Source organism: Mytilus trossulus, chromosome 1 (assembly GCF_036588685.1).
Source record: "Mytilus trossulus isolate FHL-02 chromosome 1, PNRI_Mtr1.1.1.hap1, whole genome shotgun sequence".
Classification (NCBI taxonomy): domain Eukaryota; kingdom Metazoa; phylum Mollusca; class Bivalvia; order Mytilida; family Mytilidae; genus Mytilus; species Mytilus trossulus.
Window position 1 is genome coordinate 94,381,383 of NC_086373.1, and position 26,410 is coordinate 94,407,792.

The following is a 26,410-nucleotide window of genomic DNA, read 5'->3' on the forward strand; positions in this document are numbered from 1 at the left end:
AGAAAAATAAAAAATAAAAAATTTATAAAATCATATGTATCAATAAATTGAATAGTAGTATTGAATCTCAATATATGAAAATCAGGGGAGTGATGCATACGTATTACGTTTTAAACTCCTTTTTTTTTTGGAGTGAAAACAAATTCCAACCCAGGAACCAAGTCAGTATCAGTTGTGAAGTTATAACTTTATAAACTTTACAATTTTTAGGTTGAAGAACGTTTTATTGAGGATGCATATGCATCCTTAAGGTTGTCTCTAGATGTTAGGTTTGAGATTTAAGGTGGTAATGTATTCCAATATTTGATTGTTTGGCTAAAGAAAGAGAATTTAAAACTTCAAAGAAAAATAAAGGGTATTTTAGCAACATAAATCCAACTAAAAACAGAGTGTGAATTTAGAAAGGTAAGCAGTTCGTTTTGGTATGTAGCTTCTCGTGTTAGAAGTATTTATACACCCTATGCTATCAAAGGCTTGAGTTTGAGCGTTCTTGATTCAGAATAGCAATTCGTAAGCACAAAATCATGAAAGTGCTTTTGTCTTTTCGTGTAGAGTATTTTTTGTTTATTTAAATCCTCGACCTTAGATATCATATTTTTTCGTTAATAGGATTTTGATTAGCATAAACCACTACTGTATTTCAATATAATTACATTAGATGCATGTTTTATTATAATACGTTATTCTGATTGGCTAACTTCACATCACATGTTATTCTGTAAGCAATTGCATCATTCAATAAAACTTATCATTCATGATGACACGAGGTCCCACAATAAAGTGCACAGGTGAATTAAACAAAAACTTGATAGAAATCGGGTTTTAATGATCATAGCTAAAAAATGTAATTATAAGTATTGAATGCTTCTTTTTGTAACTTTATAGGGTTGTAAAAGCGTTGTCTTGACCGTGCGTACATTTGTAGAATGAAGCGCTTCCGCGCTTCATACAAAATGTACTTCGGTCAACGCTTTTACACCCCAATAAATTTACAAAGAGAAGCATTAAATTCTTAATTGAATTATAGATTAGAACAAAGACCATTGCAGTAAAAAAAAACTTTTAGTTAAGTCAGAGTTATTCCGCTTACAAACTTTATTTAACACAAGGGCTATTTAAAAATAAAAGTCCTCTAAACCTCGAAAATTCAAAGTTTGACAGTTTTATTTTTCTAATGGCACAACAGTGAACTACATAATATTTTTTTGCGCCAGATGCTTTTAAGTCTGGGCTTCAGGCTACCTTGTAAGTTGTATGGTTATGAATTCAACATCCTTATTGTTCTAAGAGAGATGAATATAAATGTATAGGTATAAGGTATAAAAAATACTTCTGTACATACCTACAATATCAGTGTATGTAAAGTGCGGATCCTAAAATATCATTTTTACTGTATATGCAATAAATGTCTAATGAAGAATGATAAATAAACAGACGAATTTTTTTTAATTTTTGAAGAAAATGAAGAAAATTAGTTAAAATGTATATGTTCAGAAATACATAATACTAATAAAACAATGTTAGAGATGCGAGCGGGGTTTTGTCGCGCCTAAAGCCATCCAGCTGTGAAATATATACCAAAATAGGTGAATATTTAGGACATTTCACGAACAGATCGTGCAGGTGTTTATAACTAACAGGTGAGATGTTGTTGCAGTAAAAAATATTCAATTTAATACAATTATTAAAGTTGTATAACGTAGAATATGTTTTTTCATTCAGTTTCTTCATATTTAACTAAATTCCACTATGATGATTTCGTAATGCTAGTCATGTTTACTGTCGAATAATGATACTATTCTTTCATTTTCACTGTGGAGCGAATCATTATTATTGTATATGCGGTGCATTATCACTGTATAATTATTTTTTTTTTATCTATTACAGCTCATTTCTTTAGACATGTAGAGCAAGACTTTAGTTGATTTGCTTGCTTTTTTTTTATTGGATAATCATTATGATAACACCCAATTTAATTCAAATATTAAAAATACAGGTTAAACTATGCCTATTCATATTGTTTAAAATTGTCAATCTTATTTACAAAGTTTGTATAAACAATTATACAAACAAAGCAAGCAAGCCAACCAAATTTTGCTTTACATGCATTAGGAAATTAGCTGTAAAGCCTTAATTTAGCCGACTTGCTCAAACAATAGATAAAGTAAGAGAAAGATTTGATAAAATTTAACCTACGGAGGAAAGTTTGGTTTTAAAACACTCTAATAAATTCAATAGAAATAACATTTATTTCAAATGTATTCCATTTAGTTTCTTATAAAGCGTATAGGGATCTTTATCCTTATTTTTTTTTATCCATTTCCATGACACTTCACCACTAATTACGTACATCTTGATATAGATTGCACCTTTGTTTTCCGTTTAAAAGGTTTTACACTGGAGCCCTTTATAGCTTGCTGTTCGGTGTGAGCCAAGACTCCATGTTGAAGACCGTATTTTGACGTATAATGGTCTACTTTTATCAATTGTGACTCGGATGGAGAGTTGTCTCATTGTCACATACGACATCTATATATGGCTCAAAAACGAAACGAGACGGGATAAAAAAGGATAAAAAAAATCTACGCTACTTTTTTAATATATTTATAATGGGCTTGATATGAGTCAAAATAGAGTAAAATAGTAGGTCGCATTTTGGTATAAGCGTCACGCCGGATTGCTGATTTTTTGCAAGCGTGACATGTGAAAGTCAAATGATTGTGTAGTGGAAAACGGGAAATGAAGTCTAGCGGGACACAGATAATTACAAAGTATTAGAACTGCATAGTATAAGCGGGATACGGGAATCTGACAAAACAATAAGCGGAATACGGGAATCTGCCAAAACAGTAAGCGGGATCCGGGATCAGAACCCCCCAATGAGACCCCAGAATAAGATATTTTTGTATATTCATCCTATTGTTACAGTCATGCCTTCAATAACAAATGTATCCGATGCATGCATTTTTTTTATATTTTTGGTCCCTTTTTCAATTTTGTGGGGTCCAAATTTATAGACAAAAGTCCTTTAATATAGATATTTGGAATTCGTTGACATGCTGAATCTAACCGTGTATCTAGTTTGGGGATTTTTTGCCTAGTTGCTGAAATAGCCCACATAGAGTTCCAAAGGGTATAAAATCAACAAAAATGAATTGTAGCATGCATTTCGTGTACAATAACCCAAATGTGCATGGTTTAACCTCTGCGGTAGTATCCATTCTCGGATCTAGAATTTTTCATAAGTAGGGACCCACTGACTGCCTAAGAGGGCCCGCTGCTGTCACGCTCCAGTGATTCCCTTAATTTTATAAGTTAAAATCAAGGAGAAACGTAATCTGAAGAATACAATATGACATTTTGAGAATCGCTTTTGTTACAAGTTTGAAAAGCTATATATTTGATGAGGAATGAATGAGGAGTTTGTATTTCAATTTGAAAATACATGTATCATAAATTCTAAAGTCATCAACTAAGTTTTTTTCATTTGTTGCAAGTGCATTTATCACATAATTCTACAATACAAATTCCTCGCATCTTTGAAAATTCTACATTAATAATGACTGCACTAACAGTGATAATTCATCGCATCTATAGTTAAAATGGATCGCTTTCAATAATCGATATGCTATATTATGATGCTTTTATAACACTTATTTGAACTTTAATGCTATGTTTGTATATTATAAAGACATATCACAATGAAAATATGTTAAAACTTAACTTAAAATCCTTTAACTTGATATTTTCAAAACGTAAACAAATACAGTTTTCCCATGATCCTTGATTCTACAATAGACATACCCGCATATAACAGTAAAAATGAACTAGCTGGATTCGCACTTTATATACACTGCAATATGCCGTATAGGTAGAGCATATATGATTGATCGATGTACCTCTTCAGTTTTGTTTGACTATATGAATAACAATTGATTGCTCACACACTTTTGGAACAGGTCACACACTGAGACGGACAATTTTATTTCCCACAGGACAGGTAAAACAGATTCAATTAACCATGAATTTGTTTTATATCCCGAGGGATAGAAAATATGGTCACCAGACAATTGAAGATTTGTATGTAATCGTAAAAAGTACTCGCGGTCATTACTAATCAATAAAAAAACATAAAAGATATCAGACATGAAGATCTAAAGAAATTTAAAGGTGATAATGTTCTAAATGCTGTTCTAATTATAGTTTGTAATTAAACTGGCTAGTTTTGCTATTGTCATATTTCTGATGTCCTAAGATCATACGATGTCCTACATTTTTGTTAGTCGAAATACAAACTCAACAATATAGATACTAATACAATTCTAATTTAAACTAGTATACTGTTATTTTAATTATTCTAGTTAAACAAACTGTTCTTCAATATATGTTTTTTTTTATAGATTTATAACTGTGTGACATTATTTCTAATTTGTGGACAAATCAGCCATTCAGTTTGAGTTTTTAGAATAACAAGCTCAGTATTAAAAGTTCTTTGTCTGGTTGTTCTAAAACTAAGCTGATTCACAATACATTGATATACTGTTAAAGGTCGTTCAGTGGCATATAGTTGTTAATTTCTGTGTCATTTGGTCTCTTGTGGAGAGTTGTCTCATTGGCAATTCTACCACATCTTCTTTTGTATATAATTTATGCTGTATGGGCTTTGCTTTTTTGTCGAGCCTGCAACTTTGTTGCAGAAACCTCGACATAAGGATAGTGATCCGCAGGGGGCGGCGGCGTTAGCTAACGTCTTTAAAGCTTTACATTTTAGAAGGTGGAAGACATGGATGCTTAAAATTGCACAAATTAAAATTTGCACTAAGTTAAAATACAATTTTTGTACAAATTATAATGATAACTTGTACACAACATAAAGATGCCTCATGTTACGAACTTTTCGTCAGTCACCTGTCCAATGTCCTTGACCTCATTTTCATGGTTCAGTGACTACTTGAAAAAAGGTTAAGATTTTTTTGTAATGTTAAATACTCTCTTATTATAAGTAATAGGATAACTATATTTGGTATGTGCGTACCTTGTAATGTCTTCATGCCTGTCACTTGACCTCGACCTCATTTCATGAATCAATGAACAAAGTTAAGTTCTGGTGGTCAAGTCCATATCTCATATCCTATAAGCAATAGGTCTAGTATATTCGGTATATGGAAGGACTGTAAGGTGTACATGTCCAACTGGCAGGTGTCATTTGACCTTGACCTAATTTTTATGGTTCAGTGGTTATAGTTATTTTTTGTGTTTTGGTCTGTTTTTCTTATACTTTATTCTATAGGTCTATTATATTTGGTGTATGGAATGATTTTGAGGTGTACATGTCTAGCTGACAGGTGTCATCTGACCTTGACCTCATTTTCATGGTTAATTGATCAATGTTTAGTTTTCTTGGTTAATGTTGAGTTTATGTTACAGTTTTAATAAAGCTTTATATTTAGGACTATCAACATAATGTTCATAATATCAATGTTAAGTGAAGAAAGCGAGATATTTCAGTGTGTGAACTCTTGTGTTGAAGGCGGTATGGTATCAAACCTATAGTTTTTTTAATTTCTGTGTCATATGGTCTCTTGTTGGGAGTTATCTTATTGGCAATCACACCACATCTTTATTATATGCCCTATGGGCATGGCGATTAGTTGAAGGCTGTATGGTATTTAACCTTAAGTTGTTAATTTCAGTGTCATTGGTCTCTTATGGAGAGTTGTCACATTGGCAATCACACCACATTTTCTTTTTTATATGATGTATGTGCTTTGCTTTTTGTTGAAGGCCATATGGTATTTAACCTATAGTTTTTTTTCGGTGTCATTGGTCTCTTATGGAGAGTTGTCTCACTTGCAATCACACCACATCTTCTTTTTTATTATGATTTATGGGCTTTGCTTTTTGTTGAAGGCCTCATGGTATTTAACCTAAAGTTATTAATTCAGTGTCATTGGTCTCTTGTGCAGAGTTGTGGCAGGCACACCACATCTTCTTTTTAGCTCACCTGGACCGAAGGGCCAAGTGAGCTTTTCTCATCACTTGGCGTCCGTCGTCGTCATTAACATTTTACATTTTGAGCTTCTTCTAGAGAACCACTGAATAGAATGAAACCAAACATGGCATGAATGATCCTTATGAGGTGCTGACCAAGTGTTGTTACTATGTAGCCGATCCATCATCCAAGATGGCCGCCAGCAGGGGACTTTTTTTAACATGGGACCATATGGGTAATGCATACAAATGACTTCTTTTAGAGAACCACTGAATGGAATGAAACCAAACATGGCATGAATGTTTCTTATGAGGTGCTGACCAAGTGTTGTTACTTTGTAGCTGATCCATTTTCCAAGATGGCCGCCAGCAGGGGACTTATTTTAACATAGGACCATATGGGCAATGCATACAAATGACTTCTTTTAGAGAACTGTTGAATAGAATGAAACCAAACATGACATGAATGTTCCTTATGAGGGGCTGATCAAGTGTTGTTACTTTGTCGCCGATCAAACATCCAAGATGGCCACCAGTGGGGGGACTTAGTTTAACATAGGACCCTACGGGAAATACATTCAAATTTTTTCTTGAAGAGAACCACTGAATGGTATGAAATCAAACATAGCATGAATATTTCTTATGAAGTGATGACCAAGTTTTGTTACTTTGTAGCCAAATTTTTATCTTTTTTTATATGATTTCAAAAACCCAAGTAGAATCAGGTGAGCTATACAGGCTCTTAAGAGCCTCCAGTTTATATGATGTATGTGCTTTGCTTTTTGTTGAAGGCCATATGGTATTTAACCTATAGTTTTTTTTTGGTGTCATTGGTCTCTTATGGAGAGTTGTCTCACTTGCAATCACACCACATCTTCTTTTTTATTATGATTTATGGGCTTTGCTTTTTGTTGAAGGCCATATGGTATTTAACCTATAGTTGTTAATTCAGTTTCATTGGTCTCTTGTGCAGAGTTATGGCAAGCACACCACATCTTCTTTTTAGCTTACCTGGACCGAAGGGCCAAGTGAGCTTTTCTCATCACTTGGCGTCCGTCGTCCGTCGTCGTCATTAACATTTTACATTTTGAACTTCTCCTTGAGAACCACTGAATGGAATGAAACCAAACATGGCATGAACGATCCTTATGAGGTGCTGACCAAGTGTTGTTACTATGTAGCCGATCCATCATCCAAGATGGCCACCAACAGGGAACTTAGTTTAACATTGGACCCTATGGGAAATGCATACAAATGACTTCTTTTAGAGAACCACTGAATGGAATGAAACCAAACATGGCATGAATGTTTCTTATGAGGTGCTGACCAAGTGTTGTTACTTTGTAGCTGATCCATCATCCAAGATGGCCGCCAGCAGGGGACTTATTTTAACATAGGACCATATGGGCAATGCATACAAATGACTTCTTTTAGAGAACTGTTGAATAGAATGAAACCAAACATGACATGAATGTTCCTTATGAGGAGCTGATCAAGTGTTGTTACTTTGTCGCCGATCAAACATCCAAGATGGCCGCCAGTGGGGGGACTTAGTTTAACATAGGACCCTACAGGAAATACATTCAAATTTCTTCTTGAAGAGAACCACTGAATGGAATGAAATCAAACATAGCATGAATATTTCTTATGAAGTGATGACCAAGTTTAGTTACTTTGTAGCCAAATTTTATCTTTTTTTATATGATTTCAAAAACCCAAGTAGAATCAGGTGAGCTATACAGGCTCTTAAGAGCCTCCAGTTTATATGATGTATGTGCTTTGCTTTTTGTTGAAGGCCATATGGTATTTAACCTATAGTTTTTTTTTTTTTTCATTGGTCTCTTATGGAGAGTTGTCTCACTTGCAATCACACCACATCTTCTTTTTTATTATGATTTACGGGCTTTGCTTTTTGTTGAAGGCCATATGGTATTTAGCCTATAGTTGTTAATTCAGTTTCATTGGTCTCTTGTGCAGAGTTATGGCAAGCACACCTCATCTTCTTTTTAGCTTACCTGGACCGAAGGGCCAAGTGAGCTTTTCTCATCACTTGGCGTCCGTCGTTGTCATTAACATTTTATATTTTGAACTTCTCCTTGAGAACCACTGAATGGAATGAAACCAAACATGGCATGAACGATCCTTATGAGGTGCTGACCAAGTGTTGTTACTATGTAGCCGATCCATCATCCAAGATGGCCACCAACAGGGAACTTAGTTTAACATTGGACCCTATGGGAAATGCATACAAATGACTTCTTTTAGAGAACCACTGAATGGAATGAAACCAAACATGGCATGAATGATTCTTATGAGGTGCTGACCAAGTGTTGTTACTTTGTAGCTGATCCATCATCCAAGATGGCCGCCAGCAGGGGACTTATTTTAACATAGGACCATATGGGCAATGCATACAAATGACTTCTTTTAGAGAACTGTTGAATAGAATGAAACCAAACATGACATGAATGTTCCTTATGAGGGGCTGATCAAGTGTTGTTACTTTGTCGCCGATCAAACATCCAAGATGGCCGCCAGTGGGGGGACTTAGTTTAACATAGGACCCTACAGGAAATACATTCAAATTTCTTCTTGAAGAGAACCACTGAATGGAATGAAATCAAACATAACATGAATATTTCTTATGAAGTGTTTACCAAGTTTTGTTACTTTGTAGCCAAATTTTATCTTTTTTTATATGATTTCAAAAACCCAAGTAGAATCAGGTGAGCTATACAGGCTTTATATGATGTATGTGCTTTGCTTTCTGTTGAAGGCCATATGGTATTTAACCTATAGTTGTTAATTTCTGTGTCATTTGGTCTCTTGTGGGGAGTTGTCTCATTGGCAATCATACCACACCTACTTTATATATGCGGTAAAGGATTTGTTTTTTATTGTCAGGTTGTATGATACTAAACCAATAGCTGTTGATTTTGGTGTCATTTGGTCTCTTGTGGGGAGTTGTCTCATAGGCAATCACACCACATCTTCTTTTTACAAGCGGTATAGGCTTTTTTCCTTGTTGAAGGTTGGCAGATATTTTTCTTTCTGACATAATCAAGATACATTTTGATAAATCAATTAATACTATCATAAAAACAATTTAATTTAGGGAATAAAACATTAAAATTGATTAAGACAATTTCAATGGCAAAGTAGGAGGAATGATTTTTTTTTATCTTAAATTGGAAATTTCTAAAATTCTTCATCTTTTCAGTATCATGTACATGTACACATATATACATGCTGACTTATTCAGAAATTGTTGTCATTTAAAGAACCAGCATTTTCCTGCTTTTTAAAATTTCCAAGGCTATCTAACTCAAGTAATTTCTTAAATTCATGATTGAGAAACTAACAACCAGGTCGTCACAAGTCTTGTAAAATAAAACGCAGCTGGTTTAGATACTGTACTTGTTCCCTCTATTTACAGTAGGCTATATGTTTGAAGGATATCAGAACCAGTTTCGACATCGAGGTTAACCTCAATAACACCAGTTTGTGATGGGCCTATGAATTTCAATGAGACATGAGTTAAATCATTAAAATAGTTCAGTCCTTCAATGAATGATTTCTAAACCAGTTCGGTACTGGTTCATCACTGTAAACAACTGTTTGGATGTATGCTAGTCTTTTCTGTACTTTTGATCTGAAAAAAATAAGGCAAATGATAATTTGTATAAAATTAAATCTTTTTAGCTAATATAAAGTTGTCAGAAGTTTTAAGTGAGGACATTTTTCTTAAGTTTTGTCACAAGAAACAATTGCATGGTTTGGTTGCAAAGCACATCTTTCTTGCATGGTTAATTTGCCCTTTGTAAAAAACCCATCTCCCTCTATATTTAGTTAATTATATAACTTTATATGCCTTTATATATTCCTTTAATTTTGGTTTCTTACATTTCCAAAAGAATGGTTTTGAAGTTAACTCTACATCATGGATACTCTCATTTAATGTGTGCACTTACTTGGAAATTTCTTTGCAGTACAGCATTGTAAGTGATTTCAGTTTTTTACAACCCTTGCGTAGATACTTCAAAGATTTATCTCTGAAAAATAAAGTGGTTATAAATGATCATTATGAAGAAAATATGAATCTAATAATAATAGTAAATAACGAAAAAAAATTGACCCAGAGTACAAAGTTTTAATCATAATTTTAATGTTATTGATAATTCAATTCATATTAAATATTTTGTTGCTTATTATCATTATTAATCAAATCTCAATCTATCTATCATAAACTACTAAAATTGGTAAAAATATCAACTTCTGATAACAACTCCTAAAAGGAGTAAACTGACTACTTCTTTGTAGATCTTGTCATGCCAATTTAATTTTTTGCACTTACAAGTTTAGCACTGTATTTAAATACTGTGGATTCTTTATAATTTGTTGAATAAAAACTTTTGTCAATTTCATTGGTTTAGGTTAACCTTGGAATAAAATGATTTCAACAAATGATTTTTTTTCCCATTAGCTTGTATACAAACTTTAAGGACAACATCAAAAGATCGATGTAGGATAAAAAACTTAAATCAAATAGTTTGGGGGTGGGGGTGAAAAAACTGTGAATTAAGTTTTTCATCCTACATTGAACTTTTGATGTCGTCCCTTAGGCAAAACCATAAATTAAATATCCACATAGCTAAGTTTTCCTTATTCCACGAAAATTGGTACCCACAAAAAATTGATGAATCCACTATATCTAGATATAACTTGACATCATTTTAACAGCCAACTTCAGTGTTGGTGACAAATTTGTTGGGATTGACAGTTCTAAGTACTGATCGATATCCCTTACATAGGAAGGTGTAAATTTTAGTCTATAACAAAGCTTTGAAGCATCAGAGACCAGGTTTTACAAAGTTTTATTCCAACTACACATCTCTGATTAATACTTACGAGATATGAAGACAACCACTAATATCTAATGTGTTTAGGTATTTACAAACTCCCGATAAATACTGAATACTCATGTTGGTTATCTACAAAAAAGAATAATCATTACTAAAAATACATTTTTTTCAAATGTCTAATGTTATCAGTGAGGACAAAATTAACCTCTTCAATGTCTTAAAGTAACTAGAAAACAAAAACACAAAAATCTGCTTTGAAAAAATCGATATAAAGACTTCAATACTATCTGGTCTGAGGCTTTCTTACTTTCCACTAAATCATTTAGTGAATAAAACTTTATAATAAAAAATTTTTAAACTTTAAAATTTCTCCCCCACATTTAATGGACTAATATAAGAAAGAAGATATGGTATGATTGCCAATGAGACAACTATCCACAAAAGACCAAAATGACACAGACATTAACAACTATAGGTCACCGTACGGCCTTCAACAATGAGCAAAGCCCATACCGCATAGTCAGCTATAAAAGGCCCCGATAAGACAATGTAAAACAATTCAAACGAGAAAACTGAAGGCCTTATTTATGTAAAAAAAATTAACGAAAAACAAATATGTAACACATGAACAAACGACAACCACTGAATTTACAGGCTCCTGACTTGGGACAGGCACATACATAAATAATGTGGTGGGGTTAAACATGTTAGCGGAATCCCAACCCTCCCCCTCACCTTGGACAGTGGTATAACAGTAGAACATAAGAACGAATAAGGTCCCCAAGACCAGGATGTCAGCACACCTTCTTAAGAGTGAACTTACATTTTTGCATCCGCACAAATTTAAGGCATTCAGATTCTGACAACAGAAAGCTAAATTCTTTATAGCACCATCTGTTATTTGCTGAAATAAAAAAATAACATTCTATTTAAGCTATCAACTATTTCAGAATACAAATATTTTTGATGCATGATTCAATAAAATGTTTAAACCCCAAAAAGGTGTGTGATGTTGACCATAATCCAAAGAATTTTTCCAATCACAGTCTAATGTTAATCTAAGTAGTATGAGATTGTGAGATACAGTGGCCGATCCAGAGGAGGGGGTTGGAACCCCCTCTTTTTTTGGATGATCAATGCATTTGAATAAGGGCATATGGTTGGAAACCCCCTCCTTTATCCTGGGTTAGAACCTAAAATGACTGGATCAGCCCCTGAGATACACATTACTGAAAATTCTGTTGGTAATATCATTTTTACCTCAATTCATACTTGATTTAATTATTTACTTATAAATGGAACTGAGGGTTTTGGTTCCAAGAAAACACTACCACACTATGTGCATGTCTCAAAAAAATGCAATCTTATCCATTTACTTAAATTCTTTCAAGAACATCTGGGTTATTAGTTCTGACCTTAAATTTTTATTTTATGCTATTTACTAGGTCATATTGAAAGTATTCCTAAATTACCATTTCATGCTGTCGGTTTCTTAAAAACCGGACAAAACAGGCAATTTTTAAATTCCATATTTTACTGATATTTTTTACCTATAAATAGACAAGAAGCCTGACAAAAATATGTCCCTTTTAAACTTACCCAACAATGAGACAGATCTAATCTTTCTATTTCTTTACACTGCTGTGTAAATTTCTCCAACCCTAAGTCTGTGATGTCAATACATTCAGATAGAGTTACATCCCTTAGTCTGTAATTGTTTCCAAGCAATGACAAAGACTGAAAAATATAAAGTAATGTTTGAAATAAAAGCAAGATTCATCTTAATAAATGAATTTCATAATCAACTTTCAAAATTGATAGCAAGCAAATGTAAATCATTAAAAGTTGTAGCTGAACAAAAATTTGACAATCTGTCAGAATTGTTTTGAATATTGTTTTATAACAGGCAAACCATATACAACTAATAACTTAAACTTAACTCCATAACTCCAATTGGTTGTGTAGGTCCTAGAGTATTTACAAGTTAGGCTTCAGAATCTCTGACTAGAACATTCCTAATAAAGATTAATTAAGGAAACGCTGTCAAACACAGCAACATAAGTATACTGAGCCAAAAAGTTTAGCAACACTTTTTTTTTTAATTTTTTCGTTGTTGTTTCTGGAAATAAATTATTAAAACATCATTGATATAATCCTCAGTTTTACCTGTAATTAAAAACAGTCATACTTTTTTCCTGGTGACTGATTTCGCACCATTTCAGTTTTGCACGTGTAATTGATGTTTTACCTTCTGTACCTGTACTTTTAAAAGGATATTAAAAATTTCTTTTACACTTAAGTTCAGAAACACACCATTGGTAAGAAAAACACATACACCTTTGAAAAAATTGCATGGAGCGTCAACCAGGCTTCCCCAAAAATGACCGTCAGAAAGCTCTTGGAATGGTTGATGCCGGAATGAGTGTTGCAGACATTGTGGCTCGATTTAATGTGCATAAGGCAACAGTTTAGAGACTAACAAACAGATGTCGACAAATTGCAACTGCACTAACTTCGATTTACGTTAACACTTGACAAGTTTTTTTCGGCCACAAGAGTAGTGCATTCACTAAGGGCAGCTGTTGGTGTGCCTGCCAATCATTCGTTGGAGCATTTAGGGCATGGCTGAGAAATTGAGTTTGAATAACACTATACTCTTTTCCACGTTTTGACCCTCCCACGCTCCATACAAAAAATCCTAATGAATGTGAGTGATAAACATTCATGTTGCTACTGACATGTCATAATTCGATTTTGTTATTATTAAAATTATATGTTGTTATGATTTTGTAATAAAATAAAATTTCACATTTTGTTGCTAAACTTTTTTGGTTCAGTATATGTCTCCAAAATACATACTTTGTCTGTAACTTTACATCCAGATATATCTAGAGACGTCAAACTGTGCATCTGTCCAAGAATTTCTATACCATTCTCACTTATATGGTCACAAAAACATAAACTGACATATGTTAAATGTTTTAACCTGTAATGATAAACCAAAACTTTAAGATGATGTAGAAAAAATAATATGTAAATCAGTAGTTTATATAATTTTTTCTTCATACTGCTTTATCATAACAAATCTATTTTAGAAAAACTGTAACTGTGAAAGCTGTATGCTAAATGGCAATATTGAGATAAGGAATACAGATAATTCAATAATGGCCCTTTTGATTTATTGCATATTGCATTTGCTAAAACTTCATTTGTTCTTGCATGAAATACGTCAGATCATAGTATTTGTACTTACTTTTTAAGCATATTAATGACAGAGAGTTCACTAACTCTGATACAGTTGGTCAGGTTTAATTCTCTGATTTTATCAGCTGAGTCTCCATCTGTCAATGGTCTAACTCCTCCATCACTTATTCTGAAACATTCATCAAACATGTTTAATTTTGATCACTATGCATAATTCTATCTATCTTCAATATTTAGTATAAGGTCGTTCTTGTTCCATGAAAAGACAGCGATGTAAATTTTGTCTTTCTTTTCCTTAATAACTGGCTTTCACATTAAGCTCCTTATTATGTTTTCAATAGAATACTCTCAATTTCATTAATTGATAGAGATAAAACAAATACATAAAACTGATTCAGTCTTTAAAACAAAAATGTGTCACAAGTACATGGATGCCCCATATCTATGTTCATTGGACCCTGAAAATGGGATAAAATCTCTAATTGGGCATTGACATTAGTCTAAGAGAGATCATATCATAGGGAGAATGTTTATTAAGTATCAAGTTGATTGGACTTAAACTTCATCAAAAACTAACTGGACCAAAAACTTTAATCTGAAGCGGGACAGACAGATGAAGGAACGGACATACAAAGGGACAGAACGACAGACAAACGAATAGATGGAAGAACGAACTGACAGATGCACAGACCAGAAAACATATTGCCAATAAATGGAGCATAAAAATAAAAGCTAACCCCACAAAAACCCCAAATATACTCAAAGTATCAACTGATGGAACGCACAGAAATGACTGGCAAATTTCACTGCCAAGCAAAGGTTTGTTATTGTTTTTATGTCAGCCCACTTCAAAACTAATTAACAACAATTCTTTCCACGGTTTAAATGAAACCCTCACCATCTGAATCTTATTAAACCATGAAGATAAGTTGCTCCATAACACAATGGCATAAATTATTTTCTTGAATTCTGAAACAGTTGCATGATATTAAGATTTCAGCAAAACCACATCCGGCCTAAAATTCAAATTTAATAAAGATTTAATTTCCTACCTAACACAATCTGCAAAATTAGCAACTCTCAATTCTTTACATGATGTCAGCTGTTTTAATGAAGCATCAGTCAGTCGTTGGCAGTCTGTTATATACAAATGAGTAAGACCTTGACACTGACCAATGGACTTCATAGCTACGTCAGATATTCTCTGGTTACCTAAAAAAATGATAACACATATAAACTATTTTTAAAGTTCTGTTATTCCAAAATTTTTCATTAAGTTTAACATTCATTTATTTTACATGTTCTAATGAACGACCTAGAGACGTTCTTTTAAAACTAAAAGATCTAGTTTTCAATCATTTGTCCCTTTAAAAAAGTCAAATATCTTTTTAAAATTTTCACCCTTTTGATGTATTGTACAGATGTGATAAAAAGATTTTATTTCTGAAAATAATTCTAAATTAATTAACCAAACAACTGTAAAGACATTGTCCATTGAACAGGGAACACAAGTAATTCACTATTTGAAAAAGTGTAAGCAACAAAGTTCTTTGTGACTAATATTATCATACTAATTCTACTCAAAATCTTTTAAAATAATGTACATACCCTCTGTTTTAAGTTTTTTGAGTCTCTTATGCTGTGCTAACTTTTTGAATGATTCATCTGTAAGAAGTGGTGATCCTAACACAGAGACTGTGTGGATCTTTGTACATTTGTTGGCAAGGGCCTACAAACAAAACAATACTTGGTAATGAACGGTAACATTTATCAATCTTCTTTCATACTACCAATGTATAAAATATCTCTTTTTTTTTTAAACAGTTTCAATTTTTCTAAAACCTACATTAAATACCAAATAAAATGTACACTATTCATACCTTATCAAATTTATTACCTAAAAATTCACTACCCCTAATTCAAGGATCTGCCTTTAATACACAGATATTGGCTAACAGCATGACATTTTAAAGCAATAATTTTAATTTTTGTTTGATTTGATCATCTCAAAAATTATTCAATTTAGTATGTTTGTATTAAAAATGTAAACAGTTTCTTTTTTTGTATTTGTATGTGTTTGTTGTATTGGTATATAACAATATCTTAACTTTGATTAAATTTGTCTTTACATGTACCTGTTTCAAAAATGTTATCAACTGACATTTGTGTATGATTACAAATCAAACCCTCGAAGCTGTCTGGTATTATATCTTCTTATGTTTTAAGATTGATTTTTTTTATTTTGAACTCTTTATAAGACTTACAATAACACACTCATCTGTCAGAGTTGGGAAATCATTTATAATCAAGGTCTGTAGATTTATGCATCCATTGGCTAGACCTTTGAAACCATCAGGGGTTATCTAAAATTAAAAGTTAAATATAAAAAAAATGGTATTCATATAAAATTCAGGACAAAATTATATTCTGACTAACATAACATAAATTCTATGCACATGAAAGTTCCAATAATTAAGGCAAAGATTTGGCAACAATATTGCAATTGTCCTCTGTTTTAACAGTTTTATTAACAGATACAAGTGCTGATAATCATACTTCACCCTGCCACATTGTATATGTACCTTTCCTAAACTAGGAGTTTGTTCCATAGAAGTTGTTGTTGTTGGTATCTGTCTATCAAAATTGTTTTTTCTTATGTTTTTTAGCTTTAAAAAGGCCTTTGAGTTTTCTCTTTTAATCTGTTTTACCTTTTTTTTTTATCCCTTGATAGCATTTTAAACATTTGTTTATATCTTACCAAATACAACATGCTTTAAATTAAACAAATTTACATATTTCTTTTATTTTCTTGTATATTACTGTATTTGATAATTACCTGCAAACAACCTGATATGTCTAAATATTCCAACTTCTTGCTACATTTGGCACTTGCTAAATACATTAAACCTCTGTCTGTAAAGCTCTTACAGTAGGCTAAACTCAAAAACTGTAAATGCTGGCTGAACCTTAAATGAACCAATAAATTAAAAAGTCAGGTACATGTATCAGCATGTCAAAAATATAAATATATAATAACAAAGTTTGTTGAAAACTATCTGGCTTTTTCTACCAATTAAATTGACAGCCACTAGTATTGTAAGTGGCATTAAGCATATAAAATCAATCTTGTAGACCAGGATCCTAAGTGAGAGCTGAAAACAGTGAAATGTGTCCCATAATATCTAATAAAGAGCTGTGCCATGAGCACATGATCACCCATTGCTTTTTCAACCAATTAAGTTCCATTAATCCTAAATGTCATATCAATTTATAAAAAATAAAATAAAAAGATATTACTCCAACAGTCTAAAACTAGAAAATCAACCCATTTTTTAAGAATAAAATACTGTTACTTGGAACGAAAATCTAAATAAATATAAATCTAAAGGGCGCTTACGTCATTAGATATACACAAAGTTTCATGCAAATTGGTTAAATTGGCAACACTATACCATATTAAGCCCTGTAAAAGGGTGTTTAAAAGTTGATAGCTATATAAATAACAAGTATAAACTTACTTTGAAATATTTCTCAAAGTAGCATCTGTAATATTTGTGAGTGAGACATTAAGATATAATAAAATTTTACATCCTTGTAAGGCTATCTTCATTGAATCATCCTTAAAAAAAAAGTATTTATACAATAAAATGCAATACAATGGGTTGTTTTAGGTGAACACTTCTGGTTAAAATGTATTATCACATTGGTTGCAATGAATTACATTGATTTCCCAGTTAAATAAAAAACGATAATTTCACATGTGAAATAATATACAATTATGGCCCATTAAAAAGGTGAATATCCAAAATTGTCAACACGAGAAGGTTATTTCAATGAGGGCTCAGCCCGAAGTGAAATACCTTTTAAGGTTGACAAATTTGGATATTCATTGATTCTAATGGGCCACAATTGCTTTATTATACTGAACTAACAGTAAAAAGGCCTGTTGAACACTTTCTATATTTTTGAAACTTTACATAACAAAGTCAAAGACAAGCTGACGTTAGAAAATACATTTGTTTTCTGGAATTTCTAGAATGTACAACAAAGGTAGAATCTTTTTTGTAAAATATTGATGGCCCTGAAAAGGACCGTTACTCTATAAGAGCTTTCATTAGCTGCTGGCACTCTATTCATGTCCAATTCCGTATTTTCCTCATCTCTCGGCGGACTTCCAGTGTAACATGAACGCTGCCATTTTGTTTATTTACTTCTGTAACATCATTTTTATGGGAGATAACTCAAGTACAAATCAACAATCTCAAAAGGTTATTCGCCAGTGAATAATAGGGTTATTCATTGCTGGTGGAAATTTTTAGAGTTATTTGTCCTTCCTTGCAATTGAATGAAAATCAACTGAATTATTCCATGTCACGTGATAACTTTTCGTCCAATAGAACAACACAGATAATTAACTCATGCACTATGCACATTCATGAATAAGTGTGTTGTTTGGTTACTTGTTGAATATTTTTCTCTATTTGAATTCTTCAATTTGTTATTCTATAAATATTCTTGTTTGATGCACTGCCTTTATTTTTTTCTAAATTGTAACATTGAGCAAAATATTATCAATTAGTATTTTTCAAGCAACAATCAAGTATATGTATCAGAAATTTTGTATGAACCATCTTAAACAGCTTTTTAACAAGTTCAAAACAAGTGTAATGTTCTGTCTAACCAAAAATAATTCTTTTGCATAATTTGACAAATTCACTTATAAATTGTGACAAATTCTGTCTTAATTCATTAACATACATTCAATGTGACTTATTATGCCTAATATATATAAGCACCTGTTTACTGTGACTTATGCTGCCTAACTTACATTGACACCTGTACATTGTGATAAATTAAGATCTTGTAGATTTCTACATTCACTAATTCCTCTAAAGGTTGGTTCTCCTAGTTTTGTACATCCTCTCAGGTTTACGTGTATTAAATATGGCCGCCATTTCATCAAATGTTTTGTTGCTACTTTATCTGTTACTCTGAAAACCAAAAATAAAAAAAAACTTTTAATTGATAAATATTTAAAAGAATAAGTCTGAATGATTTCTGGTTGATCTGAGTTTCAGACTATTTCAACAATTTCTCAAATACGTACTTATACAGGTTATTAGCGACTTTACAGTTACCTATAAATATTCATGTTGAAATAATATCAAAATAAGGAAACAAGTAACAAAAGGAATGTAAATTGCACATCATCTTTGTTGATTTTCTGGTATTTTTTCGTGCTACAGTGGTCTTCAAAAAGATATTAATTTTTGCACACCTCTTGCAATGTTTTTATCATTGCAAAAAATACAACAGGGTTCTAATCGCAAAATTTAAACTCACATTTTGATTTGTTTTGATGAATGAAACAAAATTTTTCACTATATCGCACTAATTTACATCAAATATTAGTTGACATGATAAAATGACAAAATCGCAGTAATAAATACAGCAATAACTTCTGAATTTACATTGTTCTATATTATACTTATTAATATCAAAGTAATACATCCAAAATAAATCTAACAATAATTGTAATCACTAAATTGCATTTATTTTATGGTAAACTATTAACTTTTTTGTTGAATGGGCAAAAAAGGTATCCCATGAAGACAGTATGTTGACCTCTAAATATCTTGTTGTTTGTGTCAGTGGGTTGCAGTCTCACTGATGATTATCTCCCTTTAATATTTTTTATTGCTATTAATCAAACTTGGTTTCAGGTCAATGTTCAAATATTTTGTTCAGAAGAGTTCATGTTCTAAATACTTATTTGTATGGGTGGTGGGTGGTTTGGATTTAAATCATTTGTAATCACAATAAAGTCTTATCCATGAATGCTCCTATGGCTATTGGTGTGCACAACATATTTTAGTTTACTCACTTGTTTTTTACTTGGGAAAAGTCTATCTGTAAAACAATAAAACAAACATTAAAACTGTCATAAACTGTGAAATTGGTCAAACATTTTTTTAAAACCAATTCATTTTTTTCAAATGAGGAAAAAGCAATATAGGGTTGATCTTTATGAGACACATTTCCAAAATATAGTAAAAAATTAGTATGTTTGACGAAATACTCTTCTACTGGGGTTCTTCTTGACGCTTGAACATTTTGAACGATAAGCTAAGCCTCCCTTTAAATTAATCACAATTTTGGTTCATATGGTACTACTGGTATTCACTAATAACTATTAAAAATTTGTAAGGGTTCCGCGGAACCCAGTGTCTCGCCTATTTTTGCTGTAAATCGCAGGCTCAACAACAATGAGGAAAAAAATCAATAAAAATATTCCTCTTGTTACTTTTTTATGATTGTAAGAAAATCTAAGTCCATTTAAAAGTAAATTACAGAAAAAACGGAGTAATCTTTTTACAAACTTTACTTCTGGATACAATCTTATGATCATAAATAAGCTTCTGTCTAAATTTGGTACAAACCCAGGATAGTTTAAGAAAGTTATGAAAATTTTAAAAACTTTAACCACAGAGTGAATGTAATGGTTCCCCGCAGAAAAACTAAGTCCATTTAAAAGTAAAATATGGAAAAAATGGAATTTTATTTTTACAAAATTTACTTCTGGATACTATCTTATGATCAAAAACAAGCTTCTGTCCAAGTTTGGTACAAACCCAGGATAGTTGGAGAAAGTTATTAAAATTCTAAAAACTTTAACCACAGAGTGAATGTAATGTTTCCCCGCAGAAAAAAACTAAGTCCATTTATAGTAAAATACAGAAAAAATGGAATTTTATTTTTACAAAATTTACTTCTGGATACTATCTTATGATCATAAACAAGCTTCTGTCCAAGTTTGGTACAAACCCAGGATAGTTGGAGAAAGTTATTAAAATTCTAAAAACTTTAACCACAGAGTGAATGTTTTGTTTCCCCGCAGAAAAAACTAAGTCCATTTATAGTAAAATACAGAAAAATTGGAATTTTATTTTTACAAAATTTAATTCTGGATATTATCTTATGATCATAAACAAGCTTCTGTCAAAGTTTGGTAGAAATCCAGTATAGTTTAAGAAAGTCATTAAAATTTCAAAAACTTTAACCACAGAGTGAATATTTGTTTCCCCGCAGAAAAAACTAAGTTCATTTATAGTAAAATACAGAAAAAATGGAATTTTATTTTTACAAAATTTAATTCTGGATACTATCTTATGATCATAAACAAGCTTCTGTCAAAGTTTGGTAGAAATCCAGTATAGTTTAAGAAAGTTATTAAAATTTCAAAAACTTTAACCACAGAGTGAATATTTGTTGACGCCGTCGACGACGACGGAATGTAGGATCGCTTAGTCTCGCTTTTTCGACTAAAGTCGAAGGCTCGACAAAAATGTTCATATGTCCATCCTGTCCTGATGAGAACAACTCCATGTATTTTTTGTTTCTAGTTTTATTGTCTTTTTTTTTCTTTACATTTCTGATCTTTGACTGAAGACTAATATGTTTACAGCAAGATAGATATTTCTAAATGGTATGTACCATAGTAGTTTTGTAATTCTCAAGTCTTATTATCCTCATTTTAATGTATATACTATTTACAATAATCTTCTCTTGTTGGTGGCATCAACAATGTACTTACTCTGTTCCAAATGGCACTGCTGTTGGTAATGATAACTTTCCATGATCTACAAACTCTGGAACATCTTGATAGATCAGCTATATCCACATTTTTAAATATCTGAAGAAGAAAAAACATTGATAACATAGGAGTATAGTTGCAAACAGGTAAGAAAGCTTGACTTATTCACATACTGAATGCATTCTAAAATCAAGTAATGGTCAGCATCATGTAAACATTGCAAACACAAATTCTTAAAAAGACAGCTAACTCACTCAGAAACAAAATATCTTATTTTTTTTTATTTTTTGAACACATTGTACCTAATAGTGTAATTAGTACAAGTCTGTACAAGTATGGTAACTTTTCACTTTGCTCTATTTTTGGGGACAGATAATGGTCTTATTGCCCTTTCTCTTAAATAATCTCTATTACTTACCCTGACTGCCACACTTCTGTCCAGCCAAGAAATACTGTCTCTGGCATCACCAGTTGATCCAAATCCATCTTCATCATTCAGATTCTCTCCCCTTTCTAGCCTCTAAAAAAATTAAACACCTGTGTTAGTTAATATTCTTAAAATAGCAGTAATATAAGAGTTTTGATTTTGAAATACACCTAACAATGAAATTATCTTAAGTTGTATGGTCATTTTTTTTATTCATTATACAAATAATAATTTAATTTTTACTATTTAAACCATAAACTCTTTATCCATATTAAAGGTCTGGGCTAGAATTAGTTTTAAAAAATATAACCATATCTTTGAAAAGTTTTATACCACTAAAGAGGATTTATTGAAACACAACTGTACCATTATAGAAACTACGCAAAAAATCCCTTTACCTCAATATCTCAACTAAAACCTGTAAAAAGTATTCCATGGCTGCTACTAAGAAAATAAATATTATTATACAGAACATAACATCTTCAAAACCCTATCTATTGCTATTAATAGTCATAGACTGCTCAGAGCCATTCCAACTATGCTGAAAAAGTCAAGCAGGTACTTGCTTAAAATAATTTAGAGGTTCTACTAAGTATGAAGTATCAACATCTTCCATTGGACATTGGGAATACTTCTTTGATAAAGTTTTTAATGTGACAAACCTTGGGTTCTTCTCACAAAAATTCTTATGACAAAAAACAAATGTAAGTAATTCTAAAATGTTAATGACTTATGAGTATTTTTCTCATAAAATTTTTTGTGGAAAGAGTTGCTGTACTTAACTTTGCAGTTAGATTGATACTTTAAAGCAATGCTTTATTTCTGGCATTAACAAGCTATGCCAAATATCATGCAAGACTCATGTGTAAAGAATATTATTAGTAAAGTGTCATGCTATATATGAAGCTATATAGCAAGATGGACAAAACATGCTGTATGAAAATGAACACATTTTGGAACTCTTATCATTTCAAATTTTCATAGTCTAATTTCAATGAAGTGTGTATTTTTTACAACTTTATTTTACTTCATAATTTAGAGTTATTTTTCTCCAACCCCCTTAAAATAATTTCGACGTTTGAATATAGCGATCCTATCACAACTTTTTATTTAATCAAATTGACATACAGAAACCCTACAATTCTTTACTTACTCTTATGGGATTTCTTTGGTTTAAACTTAAACAATTTTATTCATGCATTTTAAGACCTAATGCCCTCACTTTTCCCCCTCTTACTATGTTTTCCTGTTTTTTACTTTTTACCTTAACACCTAATTTTTCTCTTTATTGTCTATCTTAAGTTTTTCAAACATTAGACTGCAGAGGAGTTAAAGAAAACAAGTATATTCTGGAAACCTCAAATAATAAAATTGGGAACACAGAGTTAGATGTCAGATAGACAATATATCATATATATGACTATTTGTAAACATGGGCTTTAGATGAGAAAGAGTTTTATGTTTTCAATTTTGTTTTAGTATTTGTACCATTATTATATTGGTTATTTTGGGAAATATTGCCACAAAAATTGAAATCAGATAGCAGTTCTAATAAAGTTAAAAACCAAATTCAAATCCACACTACTCAAGACATATGTGCATATGTGCAAGGAGAGTAACAATATTTACCCATAATCTGATCTTTAAACAAAAACAATAACAAAAATAAAGCAAAATCAACAAAAACATACAGCTGGTGAAAAGTTAGTATAAAAACAAAAAATAAATACTGCAGTGCAAAGTTCAACTGAACATATTACCTAATAAATTCAACCGATCAAGTCAGGCTTATATGACTACATGACAATATCATATGAACTCTTGTCAGTATTGACTCTTTAAAACAATGGAATGCTCTTTTCTTACACAAAATGTGTCCTTAGTTTTGAAGCCTGTCAAGACTTACTTAAACAAAAAGTGACTTAAATTTGTAGCCAATCATGCCAATCCCGGTAAGGTAAAATTTATCATATACAAACAACATAAAAATATTGTAAGGGGTTCAACAGAATCCTGTTTCTTGCATGCAAATGCTACTGTCAGTGTCAAAGTGTAATGTTGACTTAAAAATTTCATTTTTTTTCTTTTGATGCCATTTTTGGTCATGAAGATTAGTGTCTGTTCAAGTTTCCTAACAATCAATGAAGGTTCACAAATTTATCATGTCAAAAACATTAAACACAAGGCCACACTCTCTGTAAATGTTAACTGTTAAAAAAACTAAGTCAACCTATCAGAAAAATAATGAAAATGAAAAAAGAAAAAAATTGTTCAGGAGTTTGCTGCATAAATTATCTGTTAATCTTAAAACAAGTAAATAAAGATTCATTATTATCATTATGAATTATATATTATATTATCATTATCATTATTATCATTATGAATTATATATTATATTATCATTATCATTATGAATTATATATTATCATTATCATTATTATTGATAAGTAACAAAATTCAACCACAAACTGTATCTACTTGTTAACTGTAAAACAATCCAAGACCATTTATCAGTGAAATACAGAAAAATGAAAATTAAGCTCTGGATATTGTATTTTGTCATAATTATTATTGTCTAAAAATCCTCAACCACAAATTAACCTAAATGTTGACATCACCAATGTCTGAGTCTGAATCTAGGATGGATATGTCTCGCTTTTACAACATAAATGTTGTAGGCTCAACAAAAATGACAACAACAATAATAATTGCCTTTTCATGAATTTGTATATAAAATCTTAAGTTTCAAGATTGACCATTTAGTATCTACTTCTAAAGTTCTTATGATCTAGAAATATCTGGTTATTTCTTTCATATGGGCTGTTTCCATGAACTTCTTATCAGATAAATGATATTGGAAAAAACAAACGTAACAATGACACTTGCTTTCAAAGTTACATTGAGAATTTATGGCTGTTATCTATCACCTAAATCAATGTGTATGCATTGATTTAAACCTTTTCAATATTTCTGAAAATTCAATACTGTCAACTGATATATAAATTTGAAAAAGCTTTTTACAAAAAAATAACTGAGTTGCCAAGTATATTAATTTTCAAACTGAAAGACTTTTGTTCATGTAATCTTTGAGGTGATTTCCTGCTCCTTTGAAACAAATTCATTCACTGCTTATTAACAATTGAAAAAGCAATGCAAAATCAAGTTCAAAGTGAACACTTTGCAATAACTGTTAGTATTAAAATTAGACAATTTTATGTACAAGAATTTAAAACATTTATAAGAAAAAGAATAAAAGAAATTAGGGTTAATTCTAAATTAAATATTGCTTTATTTTTATTATCAACATGATTATAAAATGCTAATGGCTGAATGCAAAGAGTCTGTAAATCACATATCAACAAGAATTGAAAAATATAAACTGTAGTAAAAAACTAACTTATGAACTTTTAAGAGAATGAAAGAAAAAAAACTATCATTAGTTTTATAGACCTGGATCTTTTGTGAAAGTCATATTGTATTCTCTAATATGAATATTATTTAAATTTTGAGACAACAAACCCTCAATTGATATTAATTTATTTCAAAGAATCTGGTCATCCCTTACAGTGTTTAAAACAAGCATAAATTGTGATTTTATTTAAGTGAAAGAACTATTTATATAGATATCTTGATCTGCTTTTCAAAAGGGGAGACAACTTTACTGATGATTCTTTCATTCTCTCATTTGATTTTACCTTCATTATGCTCTGGAAATAATTTTGTTCTTATCTTAAGCCATTTAGTAATATTAAAGAATTCAGATGTTGTATGAGTTATTATTAAACAGCAGAAAAAAAGCTGATAATTATGACATACAGATAATCTAACAGAAATGATATCAATTAAATATTGTGTTACACACTACAAAATCCATTGTAAAATTTGTGTTATAACCACCATTAAAAATCACTACAGAAACGTTATAACAAAGAATCCCAAATGCCACAAGATGTGTGGTACTAACCAGTTTATTCTGTGAAATAAATAAAAATAATTTAGCAAAGAAAACAATATAGGCAAGTTTCTCAATTTCATTATTTCCTTCAATAATAAACAACAAAACTAGTTTTAAGCTTGTTTCTAAACTTATAATGTTGGTGACTTTCATTAAACTGGAATTATTTTATCTTTTTTAATTTACCTGAATCTCCTTTTAAAGCAAACTTATACTCATCAAAGGAGTAAGTCCGGTAAGGACTCATTTTGGCCTCAAATTTCAGTTTCATCTGATGAAAGATTTTGACCACTTTTTAAACACTTTTAAAAGTGTCTATTTCACTTAATACAATTAGTTTTTGTGAAAGATTTTAACTAATTTAGTACGATCCGATT

The 26,410-nt window shown here is 31.2% G+C and overlaps 1 protein-coding gene across 4 annotated transcripts in view; it reads right to left on the bottom strand.

The window, feature by feature from the left end:
• Positions 1 to 9,029: 9,029 nt before the first annotated feature.
• The window catches only part of LOC134691370 (F-box and leucine-rich repeat protein 13-like), a 33,732-nt gene continuing 16,351 nt past the window's right edge, over positions 9,030 to 26,410 (bottom strand). For all 4 annotated transcript variants that reach the window (XM_063551905.1, XM_063551888.1, XM_063551880.1 and 1 more), the window contains 16 exons: positions 22,070 to 22,171; positions 21,652 to 21,750; positions 19,942 to 19,967; positions 18,886 to 19,048; positions 17,576 to 17,676; positions 16,894 to 17,023; positions 16,322 to 16,420; positions 15,666 to 15,786; positions 15,110 to 15,269; positions 14,107 to 14,226; positions 13,713 to 13,839; positions 12,453 to 12,590; positions 11,677 to 11,757; positions 10,900 to 10,982; positions 9,963 to 10,043; positions 9,030 to 9,643 (listed from right to left, as the gene is read on the bottom strand). In XM_063551905.1, the coding sequence (XP_063407975.1) occupies positions 9,547 to 9,643; positions 9,963 to 10,043; positions 10,900 to 10,982; positions 11,677 to 11,757; positions 12,453 to 12,590; positions 13,713 to 13,839; positions 14,107 to 14,226; positions 15,110 to 15,269; positions 15,666 to 15,786; positions 16,322 to 16,420; positions 16,894 to 17,023; positions 17,576 to 17,676; positions 18,886 to 19,048; positions 19,942 to 19,967; positions 21,652 to 21,750; positions 22,070 to 22,171 (1,728 nt within the window). In that variant the 3' untranslated portion in view covers positions 9,030 to 9,546. The remainder of the gene's footprint in view (positions 9,644 to 9,962; positions 10,044 to 10,899; positions 10,983 to 11,676; positions 11,758 to 12,452; positions 12,591 to 13,712; positions 13,840 to 14,106; positions 14,227 to 15,109; positions 15,270 to 15,665; positions 15,787 to 16,321; positions 16,421 to 16,893; positions 17,024 to 17,575; positions 17,677 to 18,885; positions 19,049 to 19,941; positions 19,968 to 21,651; positions 21,751 to 22,069; positions 22,172 to 26,410) is intronic.